This window comes from Rattus norvegicus, chromosome 19 (assembly GCF_021556685.1).
Source record: "Rattus norvegicus strain SHRSP/BbbUtx chromosome 19, alternate assembly SHRSP_T2T, whole genome shotgun sequence".
In the NCBI taxonomy this organism is placed as follows: Eukaryota; Metazoa; Chordata; class Mammalia; order Rodentia; family Muridae; genus Rattus; species Rattus norvegicus.
This window is the reverse complement of record NC_141552.1, coordinates 51,953,823-51,981,187: the sequence shown is the minus strand read 5'-3', so window position 1 is coordinate 51,981,187 and position 27,365 is coordinate 51,953,823. Positions and strand designations below refer to the sequence as shown.

General features: G+C 49.8%; 1 protein-coding gene across 4 annotated transcripts in view; it reads right to left on the bottom strand.

The window, feature by feature from the left end:
- Zfhx3 (zinc finger homeobox 3) overlaps positions 1-27,365 on the bottom strand; it is a 255,000-nt gene that overhangs the window by 20,074 nt on the left and 207,561 nt on the right. For all 4 annotated transcript variants that reach the window (XM_087594610.1, XM_087594612.1, XM_087594611.1 and 1 more), the window contains 3 exon segments: positions 26,103-26,213; positions 7,405-7,538; positions 7,050-7,250 (listed from right to left, as the gene is read on the bottom strand). In XM_087594610.1, coding sequence (XP_087450736.1) covers positions 7,050-7,250; positions 7,405-7,538; positions 26,103-26,213 — 446 coding nt within the window.

Genomic DNA, 27,365 nt, shown 5'->3' with positions numbered 1-27,365 from the left:
GCTACTTGTGGGTTTTGAATGAGAAATGTCCCTTGTAGGGTAGATGTACTTGGTCTCTAGTTGGTGTCACTGTTTGGAGACTGGGAAGGTGCAGCCTTGCTAAGCGTGATGGTTTGTATGTGCTCGGCCCAGGGAGTGGCACTATTAGAAGCTATGGCCTTGTTGGAGTAGGTGTGTCACTGTGGGTGTGGGTTTAAGACCCTCGTCCTAGCTGCCTGGAAGTGAGTATTCTGCTAGCAGCCTTCGGATGAAGATGTAGAACTCTCAGCTCCTCCTGCACCATGCCTGCCTGCATGCTGCCACGCTCCTGCCTTGATGATAATGGACTGGAACTCTGAACCTGTAAGCCAGCCCCAATTAAATGTCCATATAAGAGATGCCTTGGTCATGGTGTCTGCTCACAGCAATGAAACCCTGACTAAGACACTGGGACAAGTATGTCACAAGGGGCAGGCTTTGAGGATTTTCGCTTTACCCCATTTCTAGTTAATATTCTGTCTGTCTGTCTGTCTGTCTGTCTGTCTGTCTGTCTGTCTGTCTGCTTCATGCTTACATGGTAGAGATGTGCTCGTTGCTGTGCTGCCTCCCTGCCAGGACGGACCCTTGCCCTCTGAACGATAAGTCAGAATAAACTCTCCTTCTATAACTTGCTCTTGGTCCTGGTGTTTTATCACGGCAATAGGAAACCAAGGTACCTGCATGTCTACAAACACCCGACATGTTTATAGACTTAACGGTAAGACAGAGGTCTTCTGGTTAAAGGAAGAAAAAAAGAAAACCCAAATCGGCTGAAGAGAGCTGTTACTCCCTCAGGACTGGCCTCAGCCATGATGCTGGATGCCGCCCTTCCGTCTCTTCTGAGCCAAGGTTAAGCACACTACAGAGGATGCAGAGGTAGGTGAGAGGGATGCTGTTGGAATCACTGGCTGAAGAGTGGGCACCAGAAATCTGGATGCAGAGGCTCTAATGTCTTCATGACAAGTGGGCAGCCAGTCCTGGTCTGCTGTGAAACGCCCTACTCTGAAGCTGAGCAATTGTCACTTGTCAGAAACAGAAAGCAGAGTGTCCCCTCAAGCTGAGAAGCTTCACATGTGGGCAATCCCAAAGCTGTGCCCTGTGGGCAGGGGAGGGCTTTTGGATGACTGTGACTGTTTACTCTTTTGGTCCCCAACAGTGCTCACGTGATGCTGTGACAAGACGGGGTTCCTGCTCCTAGGAAGCTCACCACCCAGAGTAACCTGGGGAGATCTCGGAAGTTCAGTGAAAGGTGTAGCCTTCAGAAGAACACTTTTGAGAGCACAGAAGACCTCATGCAATTTCGAGGAATCACAGGCTCCCCGACAGGGGGAAATAACCCATGGATTCTGGTGAACTTCCCTTGGTCACCGTGAACCAGTGGAATGGGTTCATGAATGACCGGTTCTAACTTGTTCCTAGGTCCTCAGGATTGTGGATCATAAATTAATCCCTTTCAAGATTTCGTGTGATGAGTGGACCCCAAATAACCAAGGATACCTCGTATACGCCCAGGGTATTAGTAGTTCTGGTCCTCACCGTGATGTAAGAAGGGATGGCTGGCTTTTGTCACTTCTTTTGGGAAGCTAATTAGAAAGATTAGCTGGCCTGCTCTTCCAGGCTCCAGGTCACAGATGTGGAAGGTCCATGTCTAACACCACTTGTAGCTTAGGCTATACTCTGCTCCCCGTGGTAATGGACCTAGCCACTCTTTGGGTAGCAGTTCTATGTTCTAGGCATGAATCTAAAACTGAACTGATTTCAGGGCTGACCTCGAGCTACTCATGAATGCCGTGCTCCCTGATGAGGAGGCTTCAGGGCCCGGCTCTCCCTGTGCCCACAAGCACAGCAGAGGCTGAGTGATGCCCTTCTGCCCTCCCTCCCGCCCTCCCTCCCTCCCTTCCTTCCTTCCTTTCTTCCTTCCTTCCTCATTGCCAGTGAGGCATGGCAACACAGTCTCAACGAGACCTTGTCTCTGTCATGTTTCGTCTTAGAAAAATAATAGTATACTTGCAAAGTTTTACTTTCTAAGACCTAACGTCTCATATCGCCCAAGGCAAGCCTCCAACTCATAATCCCCCTGCCTGAGTGCTGGGATTCTAACGATGCATACCAGCTGGACCACTTTCAAGAAATTTTAATTGATGGATGCGTATAATTGTACAAAGGGCTCAGCGTGAGGTTTTGTCGCATGTGTACCCCGTGTACAGATCAAGTGAGGGCCTTGGCATATGCCTGTCCTCTAACATTCATCATCTCTTCGTGAGGCATTAAGAAGCTTCTCTTACATTTGAAATATGTACTGCGGTTGGTGGTTATTTGGTCCTACTGTGCAACAGAACACTGCGATGCCGTCTTTACTGACAAACCTCCCTCCCCACTCCCCATTTATCTTCTTTCTAAAGTGGTGTGAAACTCAGACATAAACAGACAGACAAAACCGTAGGCTGCACCAACAATTTATGTAGATCGAAATAACGTACCCATAAACCAGAACCAGAGTTTTAAAATGGAGGACGATTAGGACTGATGAAGTGGGGTTGGGTAGGACACAAGAAGCAGAAACAGTTATACGTACGTATGTACGTGTGTGTGTGTGTGTGTGTGTGTGTGTGTGTGTGTGTGTGTGTGTGTACACAGACAAGAGAGCTGAGGGGGGAATGGATTGGAGAGCAAAGCTTCATTAGACCCCGAGAGGCAGGCGGCCGGCAGTATACCAAGGTCACTTCTAATTTAGACCATCTAATTGGCAAACAGGCTCCAAATGGCTATCATCTCGCAGGCCTTGGAATTAATGAAGCCCGATTATTTCCATTACCTTCCTCCTTCGAGATGGACACAAAGTGAAAGAGCTGATACGCAGGTGGGTGTGACAGCCTCGGGGCCAGGGGGAGCACAAGAGCCCCTTTGTGGGGGAGGGGGAAGCCTGCCCCCGAGGTCCCCATGTACACGGAGCAGAGAGAGTGATAGACGGTGTTTAAAGAACACAGGAGACCAAACTATTGTCCCCCAAAGAGCAGCCAAGAGAAAACCACAGGCAAGGTAGGGGGCCAGGAGCACAGGAAGGGGTCTGGGCTCCTCTGGAATAAAAAGAGGGGTAATTGTGGGCCAGAAAACAGGAGGAAGAGGAAGGACTACTGAACAAGGTGTTCTCGGCTTGGCCTCATTTCAGCTGCGAGGTCCCATTTTGTTAAGTGATTAAAGAACAAAGAAAATGTCCCCATATTAATGATCTAGGATCCCAGTGGTATGTCCTGTCACTTAGAAGACACTGATCAATTAGAATAATTTACGAGTATTGAAACGCATGGTGGGTGGTCTTTCCCATTCTCGCTGAGGATCCAGAAGCATGTGTCCCTGGGCCCTCATCCTCCCCTGCCAGTACAGGGACAGAGTGGAAGCACGGACATTTCCCCCCCCTAAAGCCTTGGCTCGTGCGGAAATAAGACTTAGGTATTTGAAATCAACATGGTGGAGGGGACTGCCCAGCCAAGTGTGGGGGCAAGCTTGTCTCACTGCCCTAAAGCTTCAGAGATTCCCTTCTGTCATGTGATGTGTTAAAAAAAAAAAATACTGTTTGGTTTGTTTCCGGTAGGCCATGAAGAAGCGAGTGCTGCGGGTGCTGTTTCCACAGTACATGGCCAGCTCTGTAGATGCTGCCGGTGGACGACATTTTTTTTCCCAAGCCCCCTCATCAGTAAGAAGAAGGGGACCCATGGAAGACATAGATATGAGACGCAGAGCATAAGCAAGCAGCTGTTACCATAGCAACAGACGTATTAGACACTGCAGGTTCCTGAAAGCTGTCTGATAAGGTATTATTAAATGAAGCCTCCTCAAAACCCTCTCCATTTACAACAGAACGGAAAGACATTGCGTAAAAAGTAATCTATTTCCATTTATCAAGGCGGAAGTTACTTTCAGATGGACTGAAATCCAATACTAGCTACTTCCTTGGGACTCTAGACCTAGACACCGAAATAAAAATTCTTCGGAATGTCTAGCTTCAGAGACCCTGGTTATGTCGCACACCCAGCCGGGATCATGTTATCTGGGGGCCTTCGGCAGCCTTTCCTGTTCCATGGCCAAAGCCACCTGCCTGGGCCTCTCTGCTCACTGCCATTCACTTTGCCTCTCAGGATCTGAGGAGACAGGAGTTCTGCCTCTTGGAGGTTGAATGGCCAGGTACACTGGCTACTCCTCGTGATGAAACACAGGAAGGAAGGCTTTGGTTAGGTGTCTTCACCAGATTGCTTTCAGAGTTCGCCGCTCCACTTGGCAAAGCACAAACAGATAAACTGTCAGAAAGCCTAACCAATGCTTTCCCAGGGCCGATTTTCTAATAAAATTACTGTAAAATGCCCTTTGGGGACGTGATTTCAGCCACAGGCTCATTAACATCACTTAGTTGTAGAACAATTGCAAATCCCATTTTAACACCAAACTTTTCCCAAGAACAACCCTGGCATCTGACCAAGATTGGGAGTCTAGGCCATCAAAGAGGATTCCGGGTTTACCCTGGAGAGGGGCCGCTCGCTCGCAACTGTTTGGGATGGAGAAGGAAAAAACATCACTTGCAAAACTAGCCTCGTGACTCGAAGAACCAGTTATGTAGGACAGTTATCACTCCAGCTTCCCAAGTCGAGAGCGGAGGTAAGCCTCTCACATCGACTTTGAAGTCCAGAGGAGCTCTTAAGACACTCACACTGCTCATGTGTCTCCCTGCTTCCAACTCCCCTTTTTGCAATCTAGTAGCTCCCTGAGACTAGCAAACTGGTTTCCTATAACCAGCACATTTTACACAGTGTGCACGCTTCTCAGAAGTGTCTAGAAAGCAGCTCTATTGTCTGTGGGAAGATGAGCCCCGTGAGGCTTCTGTACAGAGCCAAGTGCAGAACCTTGAGGTAGTGACGGCTGGCTCCTGCGTGATCTCACTGCCAGAGGTTCAAGAACAGGCTAAGCGCCTAGTTCTCCCAATGTGTGGGGCGCTCCCTGGCACTGCCAACAGCTGCTTCTGGCTCTGACACCGTTCCCAGGAGGGCTCATGACAGCACTCAGTGTGATGCCAGTGGCACCGTTTTCTTTGGTCTTTAAACAGGTGGGAAGCTGCCTCTTCACAAGGTGCTATTTAGTGGGGTAAAAGATCCCAGGGACTGGGACCCAGGCGAACACCACAGCAATAACCTGCTCCTGAAGACTTTAGTGGCAAAAGATTCACAGTGATCGTGAAAATTACTACCTGAAGTCTGTCTCTCTGGTTCTAGTTATAAAAATAAAAAAGTGACCGCCTAAGCTGGTGGTCGTGGTGAACACCTTTACTCTGAGCACTCGGGAGGGCAGAGGCAGGTGGATCTCTGGGTTTGAGGCTAGCCTGGTCTACAGAGTGAATACCAAGAAAGCCAGGGCCACACAGAGAAACCCTGTCCCCCAAAACAAGCAAAAGTAAATAATATTAAATCGTGACCAACAATGGATATTTAAAATACAATTTACATACTAGTACTGAGGGATATAAAACTATTTTACTCTCTAATGTATTCCAGGCATAGAGATTACTATAGGCCCATGGTTGTCACAGTAGATTCATATTAAACAATAAAAATAACCGTTCAAGTGGAAGAAAAATATAGCTAAATTAAAAAAAAAAAAAAGAAAAAAAGGTTCTCTCCCTGCCTCTTCTGTTCCTTCAGGTTCCCTGAGTCCCAGGCATTCAGAAACAGACAGAAGGCCCAGGAAAAATCCCTGCCTATTTCCAAGGTGGTTGAGACTTGCCAGGGAACTGCTCTGCAGCTACTCTCCCATCCACAGGAGAGGACCCACTCTTCCTCCTGTGAATCTGTCCCACGGTGCCACTGGACCGAAGCTCAGGCTATGCCGCCTTAGGGCTCCCACCGGCTACTTCAGGTCCTCTTGGTAGGTCAATCATCCAGACTGAGCATCCTTGGACAACACTCGTTACTTTTACATAACCAAGTGGGACTGGAAATGCCCTCGAAATGAAACCTGCCACCCTTAGTCAGGATGGGATTCACAGGAGACTGATTCTCTGGGAATCTCCCCGTGAAATGTCAGCCCCCATCAGCTTCTTTTTTTTTTTTTTTTGGTTCTTTTTTTCGGAGCTGGGGACCGAACCCAGGGCCTTGCGCTTCCTAGGTAAGCGCTCTACCACTGAGCTAAATCCCCAACCCCTCCCATCAGCTTCTTATCCCACCGCTGAAATGATGCTAGACCGGGAGAGAAACTCCGTCTTCCTCCTCCAGTGACGGGGAAGGCCTTTCCTAGTGGCCCTGGCACGGTTCAGCTACAGTAAGGCACGGCGACCAGCTACAGTAAGGCACGGCGACCAGCTACAGTAAGGCACGGCGACCAGCTACAGTAAGGCACGGCGACCAGCTACAGTGCTTTGATGTTTTCACACTGCAGTTAGGATTTAATGTAAGGACTGGATCTTTCGGTCGCGTCTATGATGGCCATTCAAGAGTTGGCCTTCTGAGTCTTGCAGGTCTAACAGCATCGTGTGCAGGTGTAAAGTCTGCGTTTGTGAGCCAGCATGCCACGGCCAAACGGATGACTTTCCTGCTCTGAGAACGAAATGCCTACTTGAGAATGCCTCGTGTTCCCACACTATGCCCAGAGCTGACAGATGTGCGTTCAGGTCTTAGCTGACGAGTGACACTTGGGGTAAGTTTGTTGAGACTTAGTTTTCTCATTTGATAATGGGAATGTGTCCGACGTCTTCCAACAGGGTTGGCTATGAAGGGAAGGGAGGTATAATGCCCGGGAGAGCCAAGCAGCCCTAGACTACGCAACCGAGACCTGGAGGCTCTGAATGATGGTTTCTTGAAATCAAGGCCATGGGCCTGCCATGGTTACACCAAGCGCGGGACAGGGACAGTCAAACCTCGGCCACAGAGCTGAGGTGATTCTTCTCATGCTCCTGGGCCAATGACCAGATCCTGTTCATGTTACTACCGCATGGCTTTTGACCCCCGGGGGGGAGAGAAGCCTCGGGGTCCTCATCCTGGCTGCCTTACCGTCATAATGAGCTTCTCCACGCAGTCAGGTGCCACGCTGTGGAGGTGGGTGAGGTGCAGCTGGAGGTGGATCTTGTTGTTGAGCATGTCTTGGCACAGGGGGCAGCGAAGCATGGGCTGCACCGAGTGCTGCGTCATGGCGTGCACCCGCAGCCGGTTCACGTCAGCGTTGCTATACTTGCAGTAGGGACACTGGTACATCTGTGGGGACACACGTGTCGCTCCGACTCAGTCGTCTGACCCCTCCTGAAGCTGGGCCTTCTTCCCAAGACCCAATCAGCCCAGAGTTCATTCCCCGCCAACATCTCCAACACCCGCCACCCCCACACCACAGCAGACCCTCTCCTGGTCTCACCTGCTCGGGTTTGATCTCCTCTGATGCCTTTGGCCTCTTCGATGAGAGCGGAGTCTCGGAGCTACCTGGGAAGGAGGAGCGTTTGGAGGCTGCAGGGGAATCCGTCAACTCCTTCTCTGCCTGACTGGATGATGCTGAAAGAAAAAGCAGAAGATGCGATGTAGCAGCTAGACTGGGTCAGCTCAAGGAGGCTTTGTGCCCAATGATGGTCAACCTCACTGATAGTACAGGGGCTTCTTAAGATGCTAACAGTCAGGAAGAGCGACTTACCAAGCATGCTGGCAAAACAGCACGTATTTTTCCCCACAACCCTAACCCCGGGTTACTCCCTTAACTGAATGTCTGACAGAGAAAGGAAAAAAACGCAGTAAAAGGCCCTGGTGTTAGCATATCTCTTCTTCTGATTTCCCGTTGTCTAAACACAGTTTTGCCCCATTAACATGGGGTTGGGGGAGAGAAGCTGGGCAGCTGGCAAAGTCTCCCCAAGTGCTTCACCAGCTTGAGTAGAAGCCAGCACACGGCTCTACAGACCCGAACAATTGTGTGCTCCCAACTTTATCGTTCCCTCTTGGAATCACAACAACCAGGCAGGCTCAGAGGAAGTCTGTGTACTAATGCTAACCCGTTAATAAACTTACATCTGGGTTCATCGGTTGGCTTTTCGGTAAGAAATAACTGAGGAGTGGAAGTAGGCGGGGCTGTGGATCCAAGTCATAACTGAGGCACGGCTGCCAGTGCAAGCCATTCTTGCTGCCCTTGCCTGCTCTGGCAAAAGGCAGGGCAAGTCCCCAATCCACATATGTGAAGGGGCACACGAGGTTTGGATACCATACAGTATGGACAGAGGGGCTGGCGGAAGGATTGCAGGAAGCACAGAGAGGGACCGAGGATGTCTTGGTGAGGACAGGATGGGGCTGAAAGCTGAATGGCGGAGAAGAAGGAATCCTTTCGTGTAAGCAGAGATTCCAGTGCGGTTGGGTTTGCTCACCCAATCCTCCTTGCCAGCTAAGGGCTGAGTTTTTATCTTAGATGTGAAATTCCACTTTTCCAGAAAGTTGCTTAAAGCCATAAGGAAATAATGAACAAAAACAATAACAAAACGGCCAGGAATTCTCATTCACTGACAGTAGGGTGGGAATTCGCTCGTTACGGAGCCCAAAATAGAAGTTCCTCATGGGGCTTGTGACTCCTCGTCAGACACCCAGAGAACTCCACACCTCACCTCTGAGGCACTTACAACCTTGTATTTATGGCTGCCCCATTCACGGCAGCCAAAGAAATGGGAGCAAGCTAGCAGTCCATCAACAGGCAGACAGACACGGGAGATACGGTACGAAGAAAGGACTCACAAAATTAACAAGAGAAAGAAACGAATGGACTTAGAATATACAACATTAAGCAAAGTCACCGGATCTCGGAAACCAAGGAAGAAGAAACTGTATGTTCTCCCTCACGTGCAGATCCTTGCCTGCAATGTACACAGACATCTGTGTTAACAAAGATGCATGTGGGCACGCCATGATGCGTGGCAAGGGGAACAAGAAGGGTGCGTGCTAAGTGGCGAGGAAGGTAAGAGGCAGGGAAAGGTCTTGTGGATCACCATGAAGGACATAAAGCCGACCTTTTCTGTTGCTAACTCTGTTGTGGGCTTTTAAGGCTTTTTTAAGCAGCTGAGAGTGGAAAATCATAGTGGACAGGGTAAGTCTGATGCAGAGCCCGCCGGCTTCCTGATGGCTGCCCTTACCATGGGAAGCTCACAGATGAGCATGGCCGGGACTGGGCAAACGCTTGTTTGAGTGGCTTGCTTGTAGCTGCTGATGCTTGTACGTTTGGAAAACTCTTGAAAATAGTTTTTGTTAAAGAAAAAAAAAAAACTGAAAAACCGCTGTTAATTTAGCATGGCGTTAAGCCGCCGTTTCAGAAAGCTCATGTTTTACTTGATGGTAAGTCAGATTTTTGTCTCAGTCTCTCTTTTGTCTGACATGTATTTCCATGTTGTATTCGACTTTTAAATTGGTTCTGCTGGGGGATCACAAGGTGCTGTCAGTATAGATGAGTATGCTTTCTTAAAAGTTTTCATTGTGTTACATTTTCTTCACCTGGTGTGTGTGTGTGACATATGCCTGCACTCATGTGCACACACACACACACACACACACACACACACACACACACACACACACACGTGACGATCAGAGGATAATTTGTTAATAGTTTGTTCTCACCTCCCAACATGTGGGACCTGGGTTTTGAACTCAGATTGTGAGGTCTGGCAGCACACAAGTGACTTTACTCCCCGAAGTGTATGCTTTAATGATCAATCGTTGGAGAAAATAAATTTTATTCATTGAAATCATAGGGCCATAAATTCTTTTTTTCCGAATTGCCAAATACAAGCAATATTCCAGGAAGTTGATGCTCTTCCCAGAATGCACGCTTTGTGACCTTTAACCCTGCTATCTTGGTAGCCTGGTCTCCTTAAGTTTGCAGGGTCTATTTTTAAAAAGTACAAGTGCAGGCATATTATCCACAGACCCCGCCCCTCCTCCCCGACACAGATTCATAACAGTATTTTAATCTGTCTCGGATCGACTTCAAACCCATTTTGGTCTTAATGGGAGTTACTCCTTCTCCCTTTGAAAGGTGATAGGTGATGGGTGGATATTTAATTGATGGACTGGTTGCTGATTAACTAGGTGTTGTGACATTTGAGACCAGTTCCCCCACAGCCCATTTCCCATCTCCCGGTCCCCATCACAAGCGATCACGCAGCCCCATGTCTCGGGACTCGGGCTCTGGAGTGTGGCGGCTGGCCCTGGCGTGAACGCTTCCACAGCTCCCAGTACTCCCTCTGCCCTGAGCAGGGTTCTTATTTTCCACATGCTGTTTCTTCAAGTGGATGCCACAGATGGGGGGAAGCGGAAGGCCTCTCTTCAGGCTAACTGGCTGTCCATGCACTGGAGTGTGGCTGACCTCCCACGCCCTTAAAGAAAACTGGCTGCCCACAGTGTCTCGGGGGGGGGGGGGGGGGGACGGGAGCTCATGGACTCCTTCCCATTCCACACTAGAGTGCTCACTGGCTGGATCCTGCCTGAGCGGGTGTTGCAGGCAGCCATCGCTGCTGTGTGTTTGTGGGTGTGGTGCTCCTGTAAGATACTGCTTTGCTTTGACCTCATACCAGGAAGTCTGCAGTCAGCACAAATGGGGATGGGGATGGTGATGATGGTGGTGATGGTGGTGATGGTGATGGTGGTGGTGATGGTGGTGATGGTGATGATGACGATGGTGATGGTGGTGATGATGGTGATGGTGATGATGATGATGGTGGTGATGGTGGTGATGGTGGTGATGGTGATGGTGGTGGTGATGGTGGTGGTGATGGTGGTGATGGTGATGATGATGATGGTGGTGATGGTGATGATGGTGGTGATGGTGATGATGGTGATGATGGTGGTGATGGTGATGATGGTGGTGATGGTGATGATGGTGGTGATGGTGATGATGGTGGTGATGGTGATGATGGTGGTGATGGTGATGATGGTGGTGATGGTGATGATGGTGATGATGGTGGTGATGGTGATGATGGTGGTGATGGTGATGATGGTGGTGATGGTGATGATGGTGGTGATGATGTACTAACAAAGGACATGAAAATGGGAAGGATGGGGAGATGGGGGTGTGGATCTTGGAGGAGCTAAGGGAACTGGGGGAGAATAGCATCCAAATAGATCGTGTGAAATTCCCAAAGAATTAATAGAGCTCTTTTTAAGGCTTAGCTGTTCCAAGTCATCCTGTCTGCCCCCCTACTTCCAAGTGAAAGGCATGAAGTTAGGCTCAGTGCTTACCATAGGGAACGGGAGAGCCACCCGTACCCTCTACCAGCAGAGGCGAGCAAGATGCAGGTTCTACCTCTGGTGCCCACTCCCCACTCCCAAGTCCTGGGATTGCTATGGGACAGTGGCACTGTCTACTAAGGACCTCCGTCACATGCCACGACTGTCTGGTGACTGTTTGGGTAACTCAGCAGCCTGAATGGAGGGCCTGGGAGGCTGAGATCACCCAAGCCATCTCAGTCCCTCAGAGCTGAGAAACAAACACACCACCGACTTCCTGCAGGGCCATCCTCCTCCTCCAAACACAAAGCGGGAAGCACGGGGAGGGGCAGAGGTGAGAATTCTAAAGCCACTATCCTTGCTCGGAGAGGGGGACATCTCTGTTGCCTTTCTCCCCACAGAAAAACCACCAGCTGCCTTTGTATTCTAAAGCTTCTTTTTTTTTGTCACTGTGAGCTAAGGAGACAAAGTGTTTAAAAAGTAAAAACAAAACAGGATACAACGTAAACAAACAAACAAACACCACACTGGCTCATTCCTCCTCCTTCCCAGAAACACCAAAGCCCAGCTGTGCTGACTCCCTTTCTACCCAGGACAACTTAATAATGTTATTAAAGAAAGTCTGTGCCGAGGTGGACATTAGACCCTCCACAGCTCTCCGATTCCTTTATTTAAAAAAAAGTGCCATTTTGTACAGTTACCGGGCTCCAGCATTTCCCCGGGAGGGGGGAAGACGGCTCCTCAGAGTTCAGTCAAGTACATCTGACACTAGCCCCCCCCCTTGCTGGACCTCTGACATTAAATCCAATCCCTAGCAAGACGGGGTAAGGGTCTTTTGTGTGGTTTCTGCCCATGAGCCAACAGTTCTCCAGCAGCATGCTGGGTGGCGGTCTACTGTGAGCCACGGGGTTTTCTCTCAACGACTTCGGAAGGGGCCACAGTCTCAAAATCCATGTCTACCCGAGTCTTGCCAAAGAGGTGGCAAGGACACCGAGAGGAAGTACCTGCCGTTTTCTGCTCGGAAGACTCCTCTCGACTCTTAAAACTCTGGAGGAGGGAGGGATATCACAACACTGAAGCACCATTTATAAAAACCGATTGTCAGCCACTCTAGGTCTGCTATGATGTCACCACAGTGAAGACGCAACAGATGCGCCACGGAGACCAGACATGGCTTAAGTAGCCAGTGCCTGGAATCTTTGCATTAAATTAGCAGCAATGCCAAAAACGACCTGAAGCCATTTTTATAATAATGACTAAATGGAGAGCCAGCTCCTCAGAAAGCCTGAAGCAGGAAGGCTTTGCAGGTTCCAGGCCAGCATGGGCAACCTAGCCAGCCCTTGTCACGAGTAGCGCACAGGAGATCAGCTCAGGGATGGAGCGCTTGCCTAGCATGTGCCAGACGCTGAGTTCTATCCCTAACACGTAGGGTGGGGTTGAGGAAACAAACAGGCAGAAACTAGGTATTAGACAGCTGGGTGTGATACAGTGAATGACGGTACAGCCGTGCCTTTGTGTGCCACAGATATCAAAACGATAGCTATGAAATTCAGAGATGAGATGTACATTATGCTTTGCTACAGAGGTGTAAACGGTAAGCACTCAGAGGAAAACAGAAGAAAGTGACTATCATATCAAGTAACAGCATTGCGGCTGATTTTCTAAGTTCGTCAGGTAGTTACGTTATTTTAAATATAAATAAATGGCTTAGCATTTAAATTCAGCTGTCCATGAAAAGTGGGTATTTGGACCGGTGCTGTGCAAAACCTCAGGGAGTAATTTTTTTTCTAACTTTGCTGCTTAAGGCACCCCATCCCACCCCCCCTGCAGTTATGCCATAGGAAAATCTGTTAAATCTCAATGGGTCCTTCTGTGGGTAACATGCTGGGCTCCCAGCAAGACAAAGGGATCAAAATATGGTGTGGAGTCAAGGTGTGCAGGGCACAAGGCACGCTACCTAAGCACGGTGAATGAGATATTGGGACTGTGCAAAGCTCAGTAGAATCCCTGCTAGGGATCCTGCAGCTGGCAGTCGGCTGCCCAGCATAAACACAGCAGAGTAGCCTGCTGCTGTTATAGAGTTCAGAAGAGTTCAGAAGAGTTTCTGGAGTTTGGCTTCCGGGGTGGTGATCTACCATATCCTAACTTGTGCTGGGTGGGCCACTAAAACCCACAAGGACAAAGGCGAACTCAACACCTGCTTCTCTCTGTCTAATGCCATGAGATTCTCCTACATTTGAAGGGGAAAGAGACATGGCCTTTAGAGGGGGAAAACATGAATGGAGGCGTCAGTTTTTATATACACTTTGACCTTCTCACATTTTGTCTGGCCAGTATTTAACTTCTGAGAACTCACCCTCAGAAAGGTTTGTTAGTTATTAGTAATTAGTAGTAAGCTATTATTCTTCCTCTCATCAGAAGGAACGGGGGTGGGGGGGGAGAAGAGAGCTCATTTGAATTCATGCAAATTTGCTTTTCCTTCCCTTCTCTTTTCTTCCTCCTTTTGGAGGCAGGGTCTCTCTTTGTAGTCCTGCCTGGCCTTGAACTCACGGAGATCCCTCTGCTTCCCAAGTGCTGGGATTAAAGACGCATTCCGCCATGTCCAGCACTGGCTTGCAGTTTTCAATAAAAGGTTTCATGGTGTTCAAACATATCCATTGTTAAGAACAGCATCCATTGGCGGGCTTCTGGAGTGGGGTGGGAGGATTACATCTAAAATGGCGGTCTCTGTAACTCACAGGGAGATCATTCCTCCTTGAACCAATTCCTACCGAACCTCCAACCTCTGTGTCCGCTCACAGAGCAGAGAGAGTTGTAGGTGCATCCCCATTGGACTGCAGACGGGCACGGCACATGCCTCCCTCCAGTCCAGTGCCATGGGCTGCGTGGTACTGAAGCCAAGTAAGGGAAGGGCCTGCTGCCGTAGGAGAAACGTGGAGAAACTCTAGAGACCGAGCAAAAGGAACCCTGAGGTCCTAGCTTCCGGCTTCCTCAAGACATCATAAAGGACATTCCCTTGCAATCCAAGAAGACCAATCTAAGTTGAATTAATTTGTGTTTCCCCACGGAAAATTCCTCTTCCCATCACTTTAGCCAGTGGTGGGGCTGTGGGCATGGTGGACACTAGGCCGTGAGCCAGAGATGCTACCTTGGGAAGGTCCTGAGTAGAGAGTGAGCTATCCATGTCGCTTCAAAGTTCCTTCTCTATTGCCGGCCTTGGTGTTTCGTCACTTGAAGGTGCTATGTCCCCATGTGTTACGTTTCTTCCTTTGTGGGGCCTTGGGGGGAGCCCACTGATGGCTGGGGCTCAGTGCCTGACATTTGATGCTGGTAGAGAGTCCAGAGGTGGTCACCACCCCCACTTCTTCTTAACATCAAACTCTTAGCTAAAGCACCACTGACAGCCCCTCCATCTAAACTTCCATCTCCCGAACCAGCAGCGTAATGGAGGAGCCAATTAAATGATTATTAATTCATGTGACTTTCCGTAAGCCAGAGCTTCTCATCGCCTTGCATTCCGTAAACCAGCTTGCCACCTGCCCCAGAAATTTACAGCAATCTTTTATCTATCTCCATTGACTAAGTGGGAACTTTCTCCCCCTCCCCACCCCCCAACACGGCTTCACATTAAAGTGTTTGAGTTTGGAATGGTTACCCTGGCGCACCGCTCTGAGAATGGCCGCTCAGCCCTTCAGCTCAAGGTTCTCCTTAAGAGAAAGGTGAGGTGTGTGCTCTTTCCCTCAGGCCTTCTCCGTCAGCCTCTCTTGCAGACTTCCAACTCCCTTGCAGTAGCATGAGCGCTGTGTTTCCAGAAGACTTTGTGATCTTCGTACTGTCGATGTGAGCAGAGCTAATCTTGGCGTTTGCTTGCAGTTCCTTCCCCAGGGGACAAGCTGGGCTATCTGGCTCTGTTCTTGTAGAACTACTGCACTTGATAAGTGGCCAGAGATCTGGCTAAATTCTCTTCCTCTGCTAGTACAGAGGACAACATTCCTTCAAAGAGTCTGCTTCGCTGCCAACTGTCTCTAGGCACACGTGGTCTCGTTCTGCCTCCAGCCAGGCACTTAAAGATGTTTCAGAGTGGTTTTGGAGAGACCCCAGTGAACAGAAGCAGGCCTGTGAGCGCACAGCAGGGGAGGGTCTACACATGTCTGTAAGAACTGGAGTTTCTCCTCCATGCCTGCGTCCAGCCTAGTGAGGCATCTCCTTGAGAGCAGTACCTCAAGTTGTACTGCTCTGCACATTTCTAGAGAGCATGCTCAACACACCATCCGCCCCAGAGTAGAAGACAATGCTCACACTGATCCGGCGTGCCATACCGTCCTCAGGCTGACTTTTTGTTTCTAGGAAAAGTTTTTCAAAGAAAGTTCCAATTCATTATGGATGGGCTTCACCGTTACTTAAGGAGGTTCATTTTTCTCTACCAGGTCGGCTACAGACAAGAAAGGCTGGAGCTTGCAATATCCAGAAACTCTCAGACATCACTGTTTGCCCTTGCATCCTGAAGTAAGGACCGATTCACATGAAGCTTTGAGAAGAGTGCAGATGCAAGGAAGTGCTACTTATTAGCCGTGCTCATTGAAGATCTCCCAGACTCTGTCATTGTGACACTGTCCCTATGGCCAGCGCCCTTCTGTCCCACCTCTCACTGCCATCTCCAATGTGATCTGCCCAGGCAAAGGATCTGCATCTTTTGTAGGCACCCCTGTCTTTGGTCAAGTTCAGTTCTCTCTGGTCTAGAAGGGGCCCAGGACTCGGCCTATAAATAAGTGGCTCTTGCTTTTGTCTCTGGGGTTGCAGAGTCTCGGGTCCTTGAACTGTAGAGGGTGTCTAAATTCCTGGCAGGGCACGCTGAATACTGACCGCAGGCCCTCCTCACAGACTCTTTCTGCAGGTGAGAGTCAGAGACTGCACAGCCAGTAAGTTCCCCGGTGAGGCAGGCAGCCCAGGGACCACGCTTGGAGAATAGCTACCCGGTCAGCACTTCTTGTCACTGGTAGGAGTCATAACACGATCTGCTCTAACTTGAATTCGAGTTGAAGAGCCCCGCTGGCCCGGGCAGACCTGCCGGTTCACTTTCCAGCCAATGACTTGGAACTTTTAGCTTAATTTGGGAAGAAAAGAGACAGGCCTGGTCTCAGAGTCAAGATGTCTCTAGCCAGAGGTGAAGGACTACACCCAGTTGTCCCTCAGGGAACCTACTCACTGTAAAAGCAAATACAGACACGTGTTCAAAGCCAGGAGTCTAGAAGGCATCGCCTCTATGCACGCATTCTGTCTGTTATACAGAATGGCGGGTTTCCTTGTCTTGAGAAATCCTACTCTTTCCACAGATCTTGGAGAGCCAAAGCCTGTGTTGCTCTTCCCACTTTTCCCAAAGGGGCAGTGCTGGCCTCCCTGCCCTATGCACCAGCGATCGATCAGTGCTGGCCAAAGTCCCCTTGACTTTGACCCTGGGAGGATGAACTGATCCACATCGGCTTTTCTCTGCACTTGTTTGTCTCTGGGAATGGAGACTGCGTGGTAGGTACCCTGAGCTGTGAGGTCGCTGTCTCCCCAGTTTAAGGTGCCACTCTGGGGAGCCCTGAAAGTCTCGTGGTAGAATGGTGGGCCTGTGCTGACTGGTGGATGCCGGCTGCTGCTGCCACTGCTTCCCCTGTAGCTTTGAGGAGAGAACAGTACGATGTTCTACATCCCAGGCATCAATCTGCCGCCCTAATTCCTTGTTGAAATATGCATAAGGATGCTTAACTACGCTGATTGGAGCTCCCAAAAGGATGTTTTGTGTTTCCACATGCAAGACACCTTGCTCCCTCTGTGTCAGACTTGTGAACGAACCACCAGTCAAAACAGCTGCCATTTCACTTAGACCAGCTTGCTTGCTGTCTGTCTGTCTGTCTGTCTGTCTGTCTGTCTGTCTGTCTGTGTGTCTGACTGACTGACTGACTATCTATTTAATACCTTCTAGGCACCAGTTGCTACCATGAGCCCAGTGCGTGCCGGGACTTGGCAGTCAGCTCTGGACTCACCGTGTTCCCCCCTCTGGTTTCATGACATGGCTGAAATGACCGTGAACTTGGAGCAAGCAGAGGAGGAGTCATGCAGGCCACGCATCATTGACACTTGCCAGTGATCGATCCCAGCATTTGGGAGGCCAAGGAAGGAGACTCACACGTTCGCAGCTAGTTTTAGGGCAGCGAGGATCTATCTACTTTGGAACCTTGTGGGTTCCAAGCCAGCCTAGATCCCAGAAATAGAACTATAATCACACTCTTCCAGTGTTTTCCTAGTTCACACCTAACACCCCAGGGTTTTGACTGAATTTTATTAATGGAACCATGGCAGCTTGGGAGTGAACCCGTGACACGAGGAACCAATCAAAAGTTCCCCCTTAGCCTGGCAGAGCAGCTCTCTCCTCAGCCCCGGTGCAGCTTTGACAGAAAATGGAAATCACTCTCACCTTTTCCAGCACTGACTGGGGAGACTGGAAACATCTCCTGTCTGTCAGTCAGTCATCTCCGCTCAGCAGAGAAAGCTCCAGGTCTGCACAGATGCCTCCCTGAGCTTCCACAGGGTCTCCTGCCCACATCACTCTTAAAGCTGAGGCTGAGTGACCAGCGCGCAGGGGTTCAGGGGGTTCCCGAGTACCTTTGCGGAAGGTCAGGAACACACATATTCCCACATGCCTTTCCCCACCCTGGGCAGAGTTCCCTTGACGGGAAGTTACTAGTCCTCACTGACAGGGTAATCAGCTTGGGGTGGGGTGGGGTGGGATGGGGTGTTGCTAATGTCTCAATCAGACCCTGGCTGGGGGACCACAACTGTTTGATCGACTACTGCAGTTTCCTCTACTCACAGGGCTTCCATGAGCACAGCAGAGGATGCAGCATACCACAAGGTCTAGCTTGCTCTAATGTCTTGGACACCTGTTGCAATGGTTTCATTTTCAGAAATGAACAGGAGTTCCAGGGACTGGCAGGAGCCCTTAGGGGCTGGGAAACCTGATGAGAGTCAGCCCCTGGTTTTAGACAATCGGAAGCATCCTAACTTTACCTCTTCCGTTCAGCAACATGAAACAGGGCTGGATGACCCCAGAGAGTGAGTAGACCAACTTACATCTCAAAGCACCTCATGCCACACTACTTAACCGACAGGCTCTTAGGGATGTTTTGGGGCAGTGCTGAGCAGCGCTTAGCAGATGCCATATAGTCACTGCCCCTCACACGCACAGTTGACAAGTACGTGGTACCTTAAGAAGTCCAGGATTGGCCACGTGTCCTCTCTGCTTCTCATATAATAAGAGAGCGTGGCCGTGCTATATACTCTTCAGTTTGTAATGTAGTGGATGGATGTCTGACCCAGGAGGTTAAAGAGCCTGCTGGTGGGTCATGGAGAAAATCGATCATAGCTCTGATGCCCAGGAGTCCCCAGTTGTGGGGCACAGCCCTCCAGCTGCAAAATCAAGGTGACAGGGGACCCGAGGAGAACAGCTGCGCCTAAGAAAAGCGATGTTCCAGGAAGCACTGGGGTACGTTTGAAAGAATCCCTGTTAGGATTCAGACGACCTTTACGGAAGTTGCAGCTCTGACAAGGCAGGGGAGATGAACAGGGCCACAGCCTGAGAATCTTAAACACATCTCCAGGCCATCTGCAAGTGACAGGGTGTTCCGGTGCACGTGAGCGCATGTGTGCAGAGCCAAAGGGTCACCTCAGGTGTCACGCTGGCAAGGGCACCGAGTAGGCTAGGTAGCTGGCTAAGAAGTCCCAGGGGCCCACCTCCATCTCCCTGGATCTACGATTATAACCGCATGCTCTACACCCAGCTTTTTAAAAATGTGGGCTCAGGGGTTCCAGCTCAGACTCCTTGTACTCACAAGGCAGGCGCTCACTGGCTGAGCTGCCCTCTACCAAGTATTTCCCACAGCCATGATGGAGACTCCCATTTACCTTCGTACTCCTTCATTTACATTCTAGGCCCCAAGTGTGTACCCTAAGAGTAATTCTCATCTCACTGTGCCATAGTCACCTGATTACACATGACGCTTCCTTTACAAAGTTCCTTACATGTCTACACACACACACACACACACACACACACACACACACACACACACACACACACACTCACTCAACTGATAGGGTCTTGGGTCTTATCACTTACGACCTAACCATATAAAATTTCAGAGCCAAGCTCTGGATTACTAGAATCTGGGCAAGTTTAGCATGCACCACGCCCCGCATCTATTTTTGCTTTCCAAAATAAAAAGAGTCGATGGTCCCTTCTCAGCCCTGAGACAGAATTCTGCCAGCAATGACTGTAAGCAGCAAAGCTCTGCTAAAAGCAGTCTGGACATGGCAAAAGGGGGCGGGGGTGTTACAAGTAGACCCTGGAGGAGCTGACGGCTATGCAATTTCTAGCTGTGTGAAAATAAAAACCCAGATACAGTGTCCACTGGCAAGGCCATGGATGACTAAGGAGGCCACATGAACGAGGCTCCCAGCATCCCCTGCTCACACTAGACTGCAAAGACAAGAGGCGCGGCACGGTAGGGAATGCGAGCCTGAATGCTACAGAGTGGGGCTACTCCTGTAGAGGTTCGAACAGGCCCGAGTGCTGGAAGTGACCACTCAGAGGTGTTCATGTGGCATTTGCACTGACACCTGTTCCATGCTGGCTGTGACGACAGAGTGAGAAGGGCCCTCGGTCTCTGCTATCCCACCAGGAAACATGGGCGTGGTGCTGTCTTGACACCCCCCCTCCCCTTTGGAGAAAGCCTGTTTGAACCCTTCCCCCAGGCCCTTGCTATATTACAGACCTACGAAAGTTATTAATGCTCTGACTTTAGTGGCTAATGTTCTTTGAGGTTTATACTACCCTCCAGCAATGCCTCATCTGATTAAACATTTACGGTTCCAGGATTTTAAGATCTGGAATTTGGTCCAACCTGCTGTTTGCAGGTTTGGAAACTGAAGATCACGGGCTCTCCCCAACCCATCATGTTTCCTCTTAGCGTGGACCTTGTTTTGTCTCTAGGTATCTAACCCAATTAAAAAAGGAGGAGAGGGATGGGTGGGAGGGAGGAAGGAGGAGGATGAAGAGGAAGAGGAGGAGGAATTAAAGGCAGCAGCCCTCTCCATTCTTCGACAGATTCTGTTCTGGGCATTAAGTCCCCCGTACAACGGCATCTCTATTTATACAGAGCTGTAAACAACGGCGGAGCGGGACAGGCTGGTAATAGGTTTCCACCAGGATGTGCCTGACCTGCTTTTTTTTTTTCCTCCCAAACTCGGTAATTAGAAGGGCGGTGGCTCCGCAGGAATTATTCATAGGCCGCAGGAGCCGTGCACTATACATTTATGTTAAACATGTCAAATCCGATTGAAATCATGCTTGCTGGCACCGCAGCCCATAAACACACTTTCCCCCACACTCGCCCACTAATACCTTCTCTAATAGCCATCTCCCATAGATTCAAATCATGGACGCTCCGATGCACTGATTGCTCTGCGTTAGGTGAGCATCACGGATCTCCAGGAGAGAGAGGGAGAGCGAGCGCTCAAACTACGCTTCTAACATTTAACAAAAGTACGCGTAGGCACAGCAGCCTCAGACTTTTAAGAGCATCCCCATGCCTCTGTTTTAGGCTAGGCTGGTGCCCTGCCCCCTCTTACGGAAGCAGGAGCATCCCCTGGTCACCCTGTCTCAAGTCCCCCGAAGCCAGACTCTGGCGCTCTGTGGCTAGAGACCATGGTGGCTTGCAGCCTTTCAATAACCATCTCAGTATGGTTCTTTGCCAAGAGCTCAATCTTGTCCCCTAATTATTGGTGATAAAGCACCGCATTAATTGTATATCACTTAATTTATAGCAATTAATGATTGACTTGGCTAATCACGGCATTAATCACCGTTCAGTGGGGGACACTGGGGGCTCTTCAATCTCAAACGCTCATGCTCACATCCACTCCGGCAAATGACGACAAGGGGGTCATGTTCAAGTTTCAGAGGAGAGAAACCACAGAGTTGGACGGAAACGGCAGTGCATTAGCAGATCTGCTCCGCTCCGCCCCAACCACCAGCAACCTGAAAGAAAGCTTCCTACTTGTGTTGGCTCTGCTAACCACTGGCTCGTGTATTCACCACTGCTCACTACCAAGGAGCCCACGGATGGCAGGGCTGGGGGGTGTTAGTGGACCGTGTTTCACAGACAGTGCGCTCGGGGTGTCTGTGAGTAAATCTTCCAACCAATGTTACTCATTAGCTAGTAACTAGCCTTCCTAAGTTCATGCCTTTCTATGTCAATGACCCGCTTCCCTTGAGGTTCCTTTTGTTCAGTGTGTGCACCCTAAGCGTACAAATGTGCCAGTGTGCACATGTGGAAGTCGGAGCTGGTTTTCTCCCTTCCACTGTGTGAGTGCGTGTGTGTATGCGTGCATGCGTGCGTGGTGGGGGGAATGGTCCAGGGATGGAACTCTGGCCATCGGGTTTGCCTTTGGAAATGGTTTTACAAGTTGAGCCATCCAGTTGGCACATCCAGCAGACGAAGATCCAGGTCATTTTGAACTCACTGGTATTTTCATCTTTACTGTAAAACTTTGAGGTCTGTTCCTCGCTCTTGGGTCAGAGAAGTCAACCAGATCAAACCCTTAGACTGAGAAGCCCATACCCAAGAAGTGGGGGGTTGGGGAGTCGGTTCTACTAAGAGTAGGTTCTGCCCTGACGTTGGGAGTGGGGATGGACCAGGATGCAGTTCTCTTATCTGCCTGCGTGATTTCTGCGCCCCGCCTGAGCTTTCTAGACAGCAAGATGGCAGAAAGGAGAGGGTAGCTATCTATAAATGTCTATAGCATCTATAAACCTATAAACCTCTATAGGGTATAAATGTCTATAGGGTGAGGTTGAGAACCAGGTATGCTCTCATCTGGAAAGCACCTATGGTGTGCAGGGAAAGCAATGGCACCTGGGATCAAGCAGGGGCTGTGACTGGTGTCAGAAGTCCCGCCCACCCGGCCAGGAAGCAGTCGGCAGCTGTGTGGCCAGTGGCATGCTTAACCTAACCAAGAAGGTCAACCCCGCAGCCTCCTATTTAGGAAGACGTACAGAATCAGAGTGCCTGTGATAGATTCTTTCGGGGTTTGTCTTGTTCTTTCTGAGCCACATGATGTGCCTACTTGAATTTATATTTGTTAAAAATGAAACAAAACCTAAATTTCACTTTCTCAGAGTAAGAGCTCCATTAGGGTGCTGAATGCTCTGATCAGTGGACAAGTCCCTGCAAATCCTTTTGATGACAAACACCCGGAAGCCCCAGGACAACGTCACATACCCTGAAGACCAAGGCCCCTTGTAATCCTTGGGACTCTGCCTAGTGCCCAGCATGAAGCGAGGGACGTGGGCACTGAGCTCTCTGACAGATGACCATCTGGTTTGTCTCAGGGCCACCCAAGGGTAACGGCCTCACCGTATCACTGAGGATCCTACGGAGAGGCCCGCACAATGGGAGACCACAAGAAGCAGAAGACAAGTAACTAAAATCTTCAAGACTATCCGTGCCTGCTCAAACCTCCAAACTACATGATCGATAGCTGAGAAAAATGCCAATTATCCAGACCCATTTGAAATATTATTAATCTGCATTGGCAGTGGCCACTAATCAACACAACAAATTGTGAAATCACTATTTACTTGTTTGTGGAGAGGAAGCCATCTCTGTCGTGCTTAATCAGACAGGAACAGCTCAATTTGGGGAGCAAATGAAAGAAACAGTTTTTCTTAATTATTGTTTGTTTTTTTTTTTTTTTTTTTTTTTTACAAAATACCAGCCAAGGACCCTAAGAGAAGGATCAGAAAAGATCCAGTCCAAGATCAAACTGGGCCCAAGAACTTCGATAAAGCCTGACATTACAAAATTACCCTTCAGGTCAGAGGAGGACTGTCTGAAGAGGTCAGCAAAGAAGCCTTTAACTTTGCATGTGACAAGGTGCACCCCTAAGTTGCTGTTTCTTCCAGTCTTCTGGAGGTAAGGACTGAGGGGGGGCCCATTGCCTGGATGAATGCGTACGGAAAGAGAGCCTTGCTATGGGTGTGGGTTCTACTGTTCTCGTTTTACTCCTTCAAGTGGCCTCCTGGTTGCTAGTCATGACTAAGGGCAGTGGGAGGGAAGGCAGTGCTCACTCTGAATCATAAAGACGGAACAAGCTTTAGCTGAACTGCCCTCGACAAGGCTGCATGCGTGTGAAAAGCACACACCAAGTGGCAGCACAGGGTGCTGCACATAGTAGGAGCTTTGCAAGCGGTAGTTCTTTAATAATGTCCTTAGGACCCACATGGGATGCTAGAAACATACATACATTCCAAATATCAGGGGCCAGACCTGAAGCCCGTTTTGGTGCTCCTGATATAGATATGATATATATCTATATATCTATAGATATAGATATATATATATGTTTAAATGGACAAGGCTAAGAGAGATTGCTACTGGTTTTCCTCAAGCTTCTTGACTATTAAACTCCATACACAAAGCTTACTCTACTCTGGGCCTTGCTCTAAACTTCCGGTGTTAATACACGCAAGGCATTCCTCTTAATCACTATCTTATTTAAACACAGAGGCACAGAAAGGTTAAGGGACTAAGTATTGTCACCCAGCAAACGGGAGGGTCATGATTAGAAATCAAGCACCCAGACCATGACAACACACAGATGACCTTGGAAGAGACATAGGGCCTTTGGGGCCTGTCAGCAAAACGTTCTCCCCTTGGGGCCCATGAGGTTTGGCTGTCGTCTACCTTGTCTGTAGCTCACCTCAACAGCTTAGTAAAGACTGGATCTCTGTGTAGCAAAGGTAACTGTGGTGGTTTGAATATGCTTGGCCCATGGGAAGTGGCACTATTAGGAGCTGTGGCCTTGTTAGAATGAAGTGTGTCACTTTGGGGTGGCGCTTCGAGGTCTCATACATATGCTCAAGGCTGGCCAACGCTCCTCCTGGCTGCCTTTGGATCAAGATGTGGACCTCTCGGCTCCTCCAGACCGTGTCTGCATGCAGGCTGCTCTAAGACGCTAATGGACTAAATTCTCTGAGACTCAACACCAACACCAATTACATTTTGCTTGCCTTGGGCACGGTGCCTCTTCACAGCCATAGAACCAATCCTAACTAAGACAGTAACACAGATGGAAACACAACAAAACCCCTCCCCATGCCTGAGTTGACCTTCTACAACCGAAACTGCCCCTTCCTCCCTGGCTCTCCCTCGAAAACCTTCCCAGGGTGGGGTCTCTGACTCCATCCTTCCCTCTCAGGAAACTTCACTAAACTTCACCACACGCCCCCCTCCCGGCGCCTGCTGCTCTTTCCATCTCGAAGCCTCTCAAACTTGACTTTTCTCCACCGCGCAGCCCCATTCCTGCAGTCTCTTCCCAGAGGCCGGCTTTCCCAGGCTCCAGCCGCTTTCATTGCTTTCCTCTGGCCTCTCTCCAAGATTCCGTATCTTGTTTAAATAATGAAGGCCAGCCCCCGACCCTCAATATGATTTAAGAGCAGTCTTGCCTACAAAAGTAGCAAAGGCCCAACTAATACAGACTCTAGAAGGTAAATATTTTCTTAAAAGAAAGAGAAAAAGAGAGGGAGAGGGAGAGAGGGAAGGAGGAAGGAAGGAAAGGGAGGGAGGGAGGCAAGAAGGGAAGGAGAAGGAAGGAAGGAAGGAAGGAAGGAGAAGGGAGGGAGGGAGGGAGGGAGGGAAGGAGAAGGAAGGAAGGAAGGAGAAGGAAAGGAAGGAGGGAGGGAGGGAGGAGGGGAATCATAATACTGAGTGTAGTGTGCTAAGAATCAGGTTGGCCAAACAGAATACTTTCTGTTTCTTGTCGCAGCATTTCCTGTCAGCATGATGGTGGTGTCTGTGAGACTTATCTGCTCAGTAAATCCTCTCAGAAGTGACTCAGCTCCTCCTCCAAACCCTGAGCTTTTCTCTGTCTCAGCTCTTCTTTCCTCAGCATGGAGATCCTGTCATCTTGAGAAATGGCTGTTCTCCTCTCTTGGCACAGACTTTTCCAGAAATAGCACTTCCTGCCCTGGCTCCTTCAATTTTTTCTGCTTTTGCTAAAATGTCCCCCTGCCCGTCTACACTGCTGTTCCCCTGTGGATGGTGGCCCTGGGAGAGGGGCATGCTGGGAAGAGTACATAGGCCCCACTCAGATCCGCAGGTGCAGAACAATGCCCACCCTTTACCGCCTCTGGTAACCTTGAGGCTGAGAATCAGGGATGACCTCAACCAAGGTCTGTCTGACAAATGTTCTTTACCAGGCCTTCAACAGAAAGAGGAGTACAAGGTATCGACAGTTAAGCGGCTGCCCAAGAAACGCTACCTGGAAGCTTAGGACACCTGGTACTCAATAAAAAAGGGTGCTTAATAAAAAGAATTCGAGAAAGAGAAAGAAAAACAGGGTGTGGTGATTCTCGCCTCTAATCCTGGCAGAGGCAGAGGCAGAGGCAGAGGCAGAGGCAGAGGCAGAGGCAGAGGCAGAGGCAGAGGCAGAGGCAGAGGCAGAGGCAGAGGCAGAGGCAGAGGCAGAGGCAGAGGCAGAGGCAGAGGCAGAGGCAGAGGCAGAGGCAGAGGCAGAGGCAGATGGATATTTGTGAGTTCAAGGCTAGCCTGGTCTATATAGCAAGTTTCAGGCCAGTCAGGGATATATGGTGAGGCCCTATATGAAAAACAAAACAAAAAAACAAAACAAAACAAGACCAAACCAAACAAAAACAACAAAACTCCCTCTGGGGCAAGCCCAAAGCCTATATACTTTGGGGCAGGATGAAGAGTCCAGCCTGTCCCAGGGAGAAGTCCTAGGGGGTGAGGCCATGCACACTACCTGTCCGCTTGCTCTGCCCTTCCTCACCGCCGCTGCTCCCCTGGTCTTTGGCCAGCTCCTCTGGGTCAGCAGATGCTTCGCTGGGTCCTTCTGCATCTTCAATGGCTTCTTCTGAAATTCACGAAAGACAAAGGTGTAAGGGACGAAAGCTGGGAAGGGGATGAGGCACCCCTAAGTCCCGCGCCCGAGAATCACCAACCACAAAACACAGGTGTCAGTGACTGTCCTTGTCTTCCCAGTGGTCCCAGCAGGGCGGGTGTGACTGAGGATGCAGTTCAGTGCAGGGACAGCCGGGCCTCGCCTCGAGTGGGTGCTAGATATGCGACTGTCAGGTGTTTCCCGACAGGTTCTGAGCCCCAGCTCTCCCTGGGTGAGGCAGTCACTCATCCCTGGCTGGAGACTAGATCAGACCCAGTCGCCGAGGCCTCATTGGCCTGGCAGTGTCTGTGCATGTGCCAGATGATGACAGGCGTTCTTGGAGCCACTTATGTCCTCAAGAATCACAGAACACCAGTGATATGGTTTGTGGGCGTAGGGAGTTCTAGAAGCCAAACGGGAGAGGTAGAGGGGTGAGAATGTACAGCAGAATGGTCATGTCTGAAAGTAGCCGGCTACCAGGCCGAATGTTGTCTGCCCGAGTTGAGGAGAAGGGAAGACTCTTGGGTGTTGGGGTGGGGTCGTTCTTTCTGTTCCTCTGGTCAGCTGGTTCATTACCCAAAGCACGCATTTAGTAAGAGGGAGTTAAGAATGGGGGCCTGCAGGATGGCTCCGTGAGAAACTCTGCCAACCTGGTGATTCCCAGTAAAGACAGAAGAGAGAACCAACCCCGGACATTTGTTCCCTAACCTCCATACATGGGTCCTGCGTGGCACAGGGGCTCATGCAGGTTACATTATCCATACGCAATACTGATTTTTTAAAAGAACAAAGCCAAGGAGCGAAGGTGGGAATTGCTTGAGGTGATGAGGAGATTCTGAAGAGCACACCTCTCCCGGTTCAGAAGCCCACTCACACGCTCACACTCCATACCCAACACCAGAAGCCCAGACCAGACCCAGCAGGAGCCAAGACTGGGAAACAATTCAGAACCCTGGACTGGGGTTCTGGCCAACAGCACCATAGGAATCTCCAAGGGCCAACCCCCCATTTTTGTTTGTTTGGGAACAAAGGTCTCACGCTGTGGCCCAGGCTAGCCTCAGCCCTACCTTTAAAAGAATTCAGGTGAATTTCCTCTAAACGTCCATCCCACAGGAGTCAAAATCA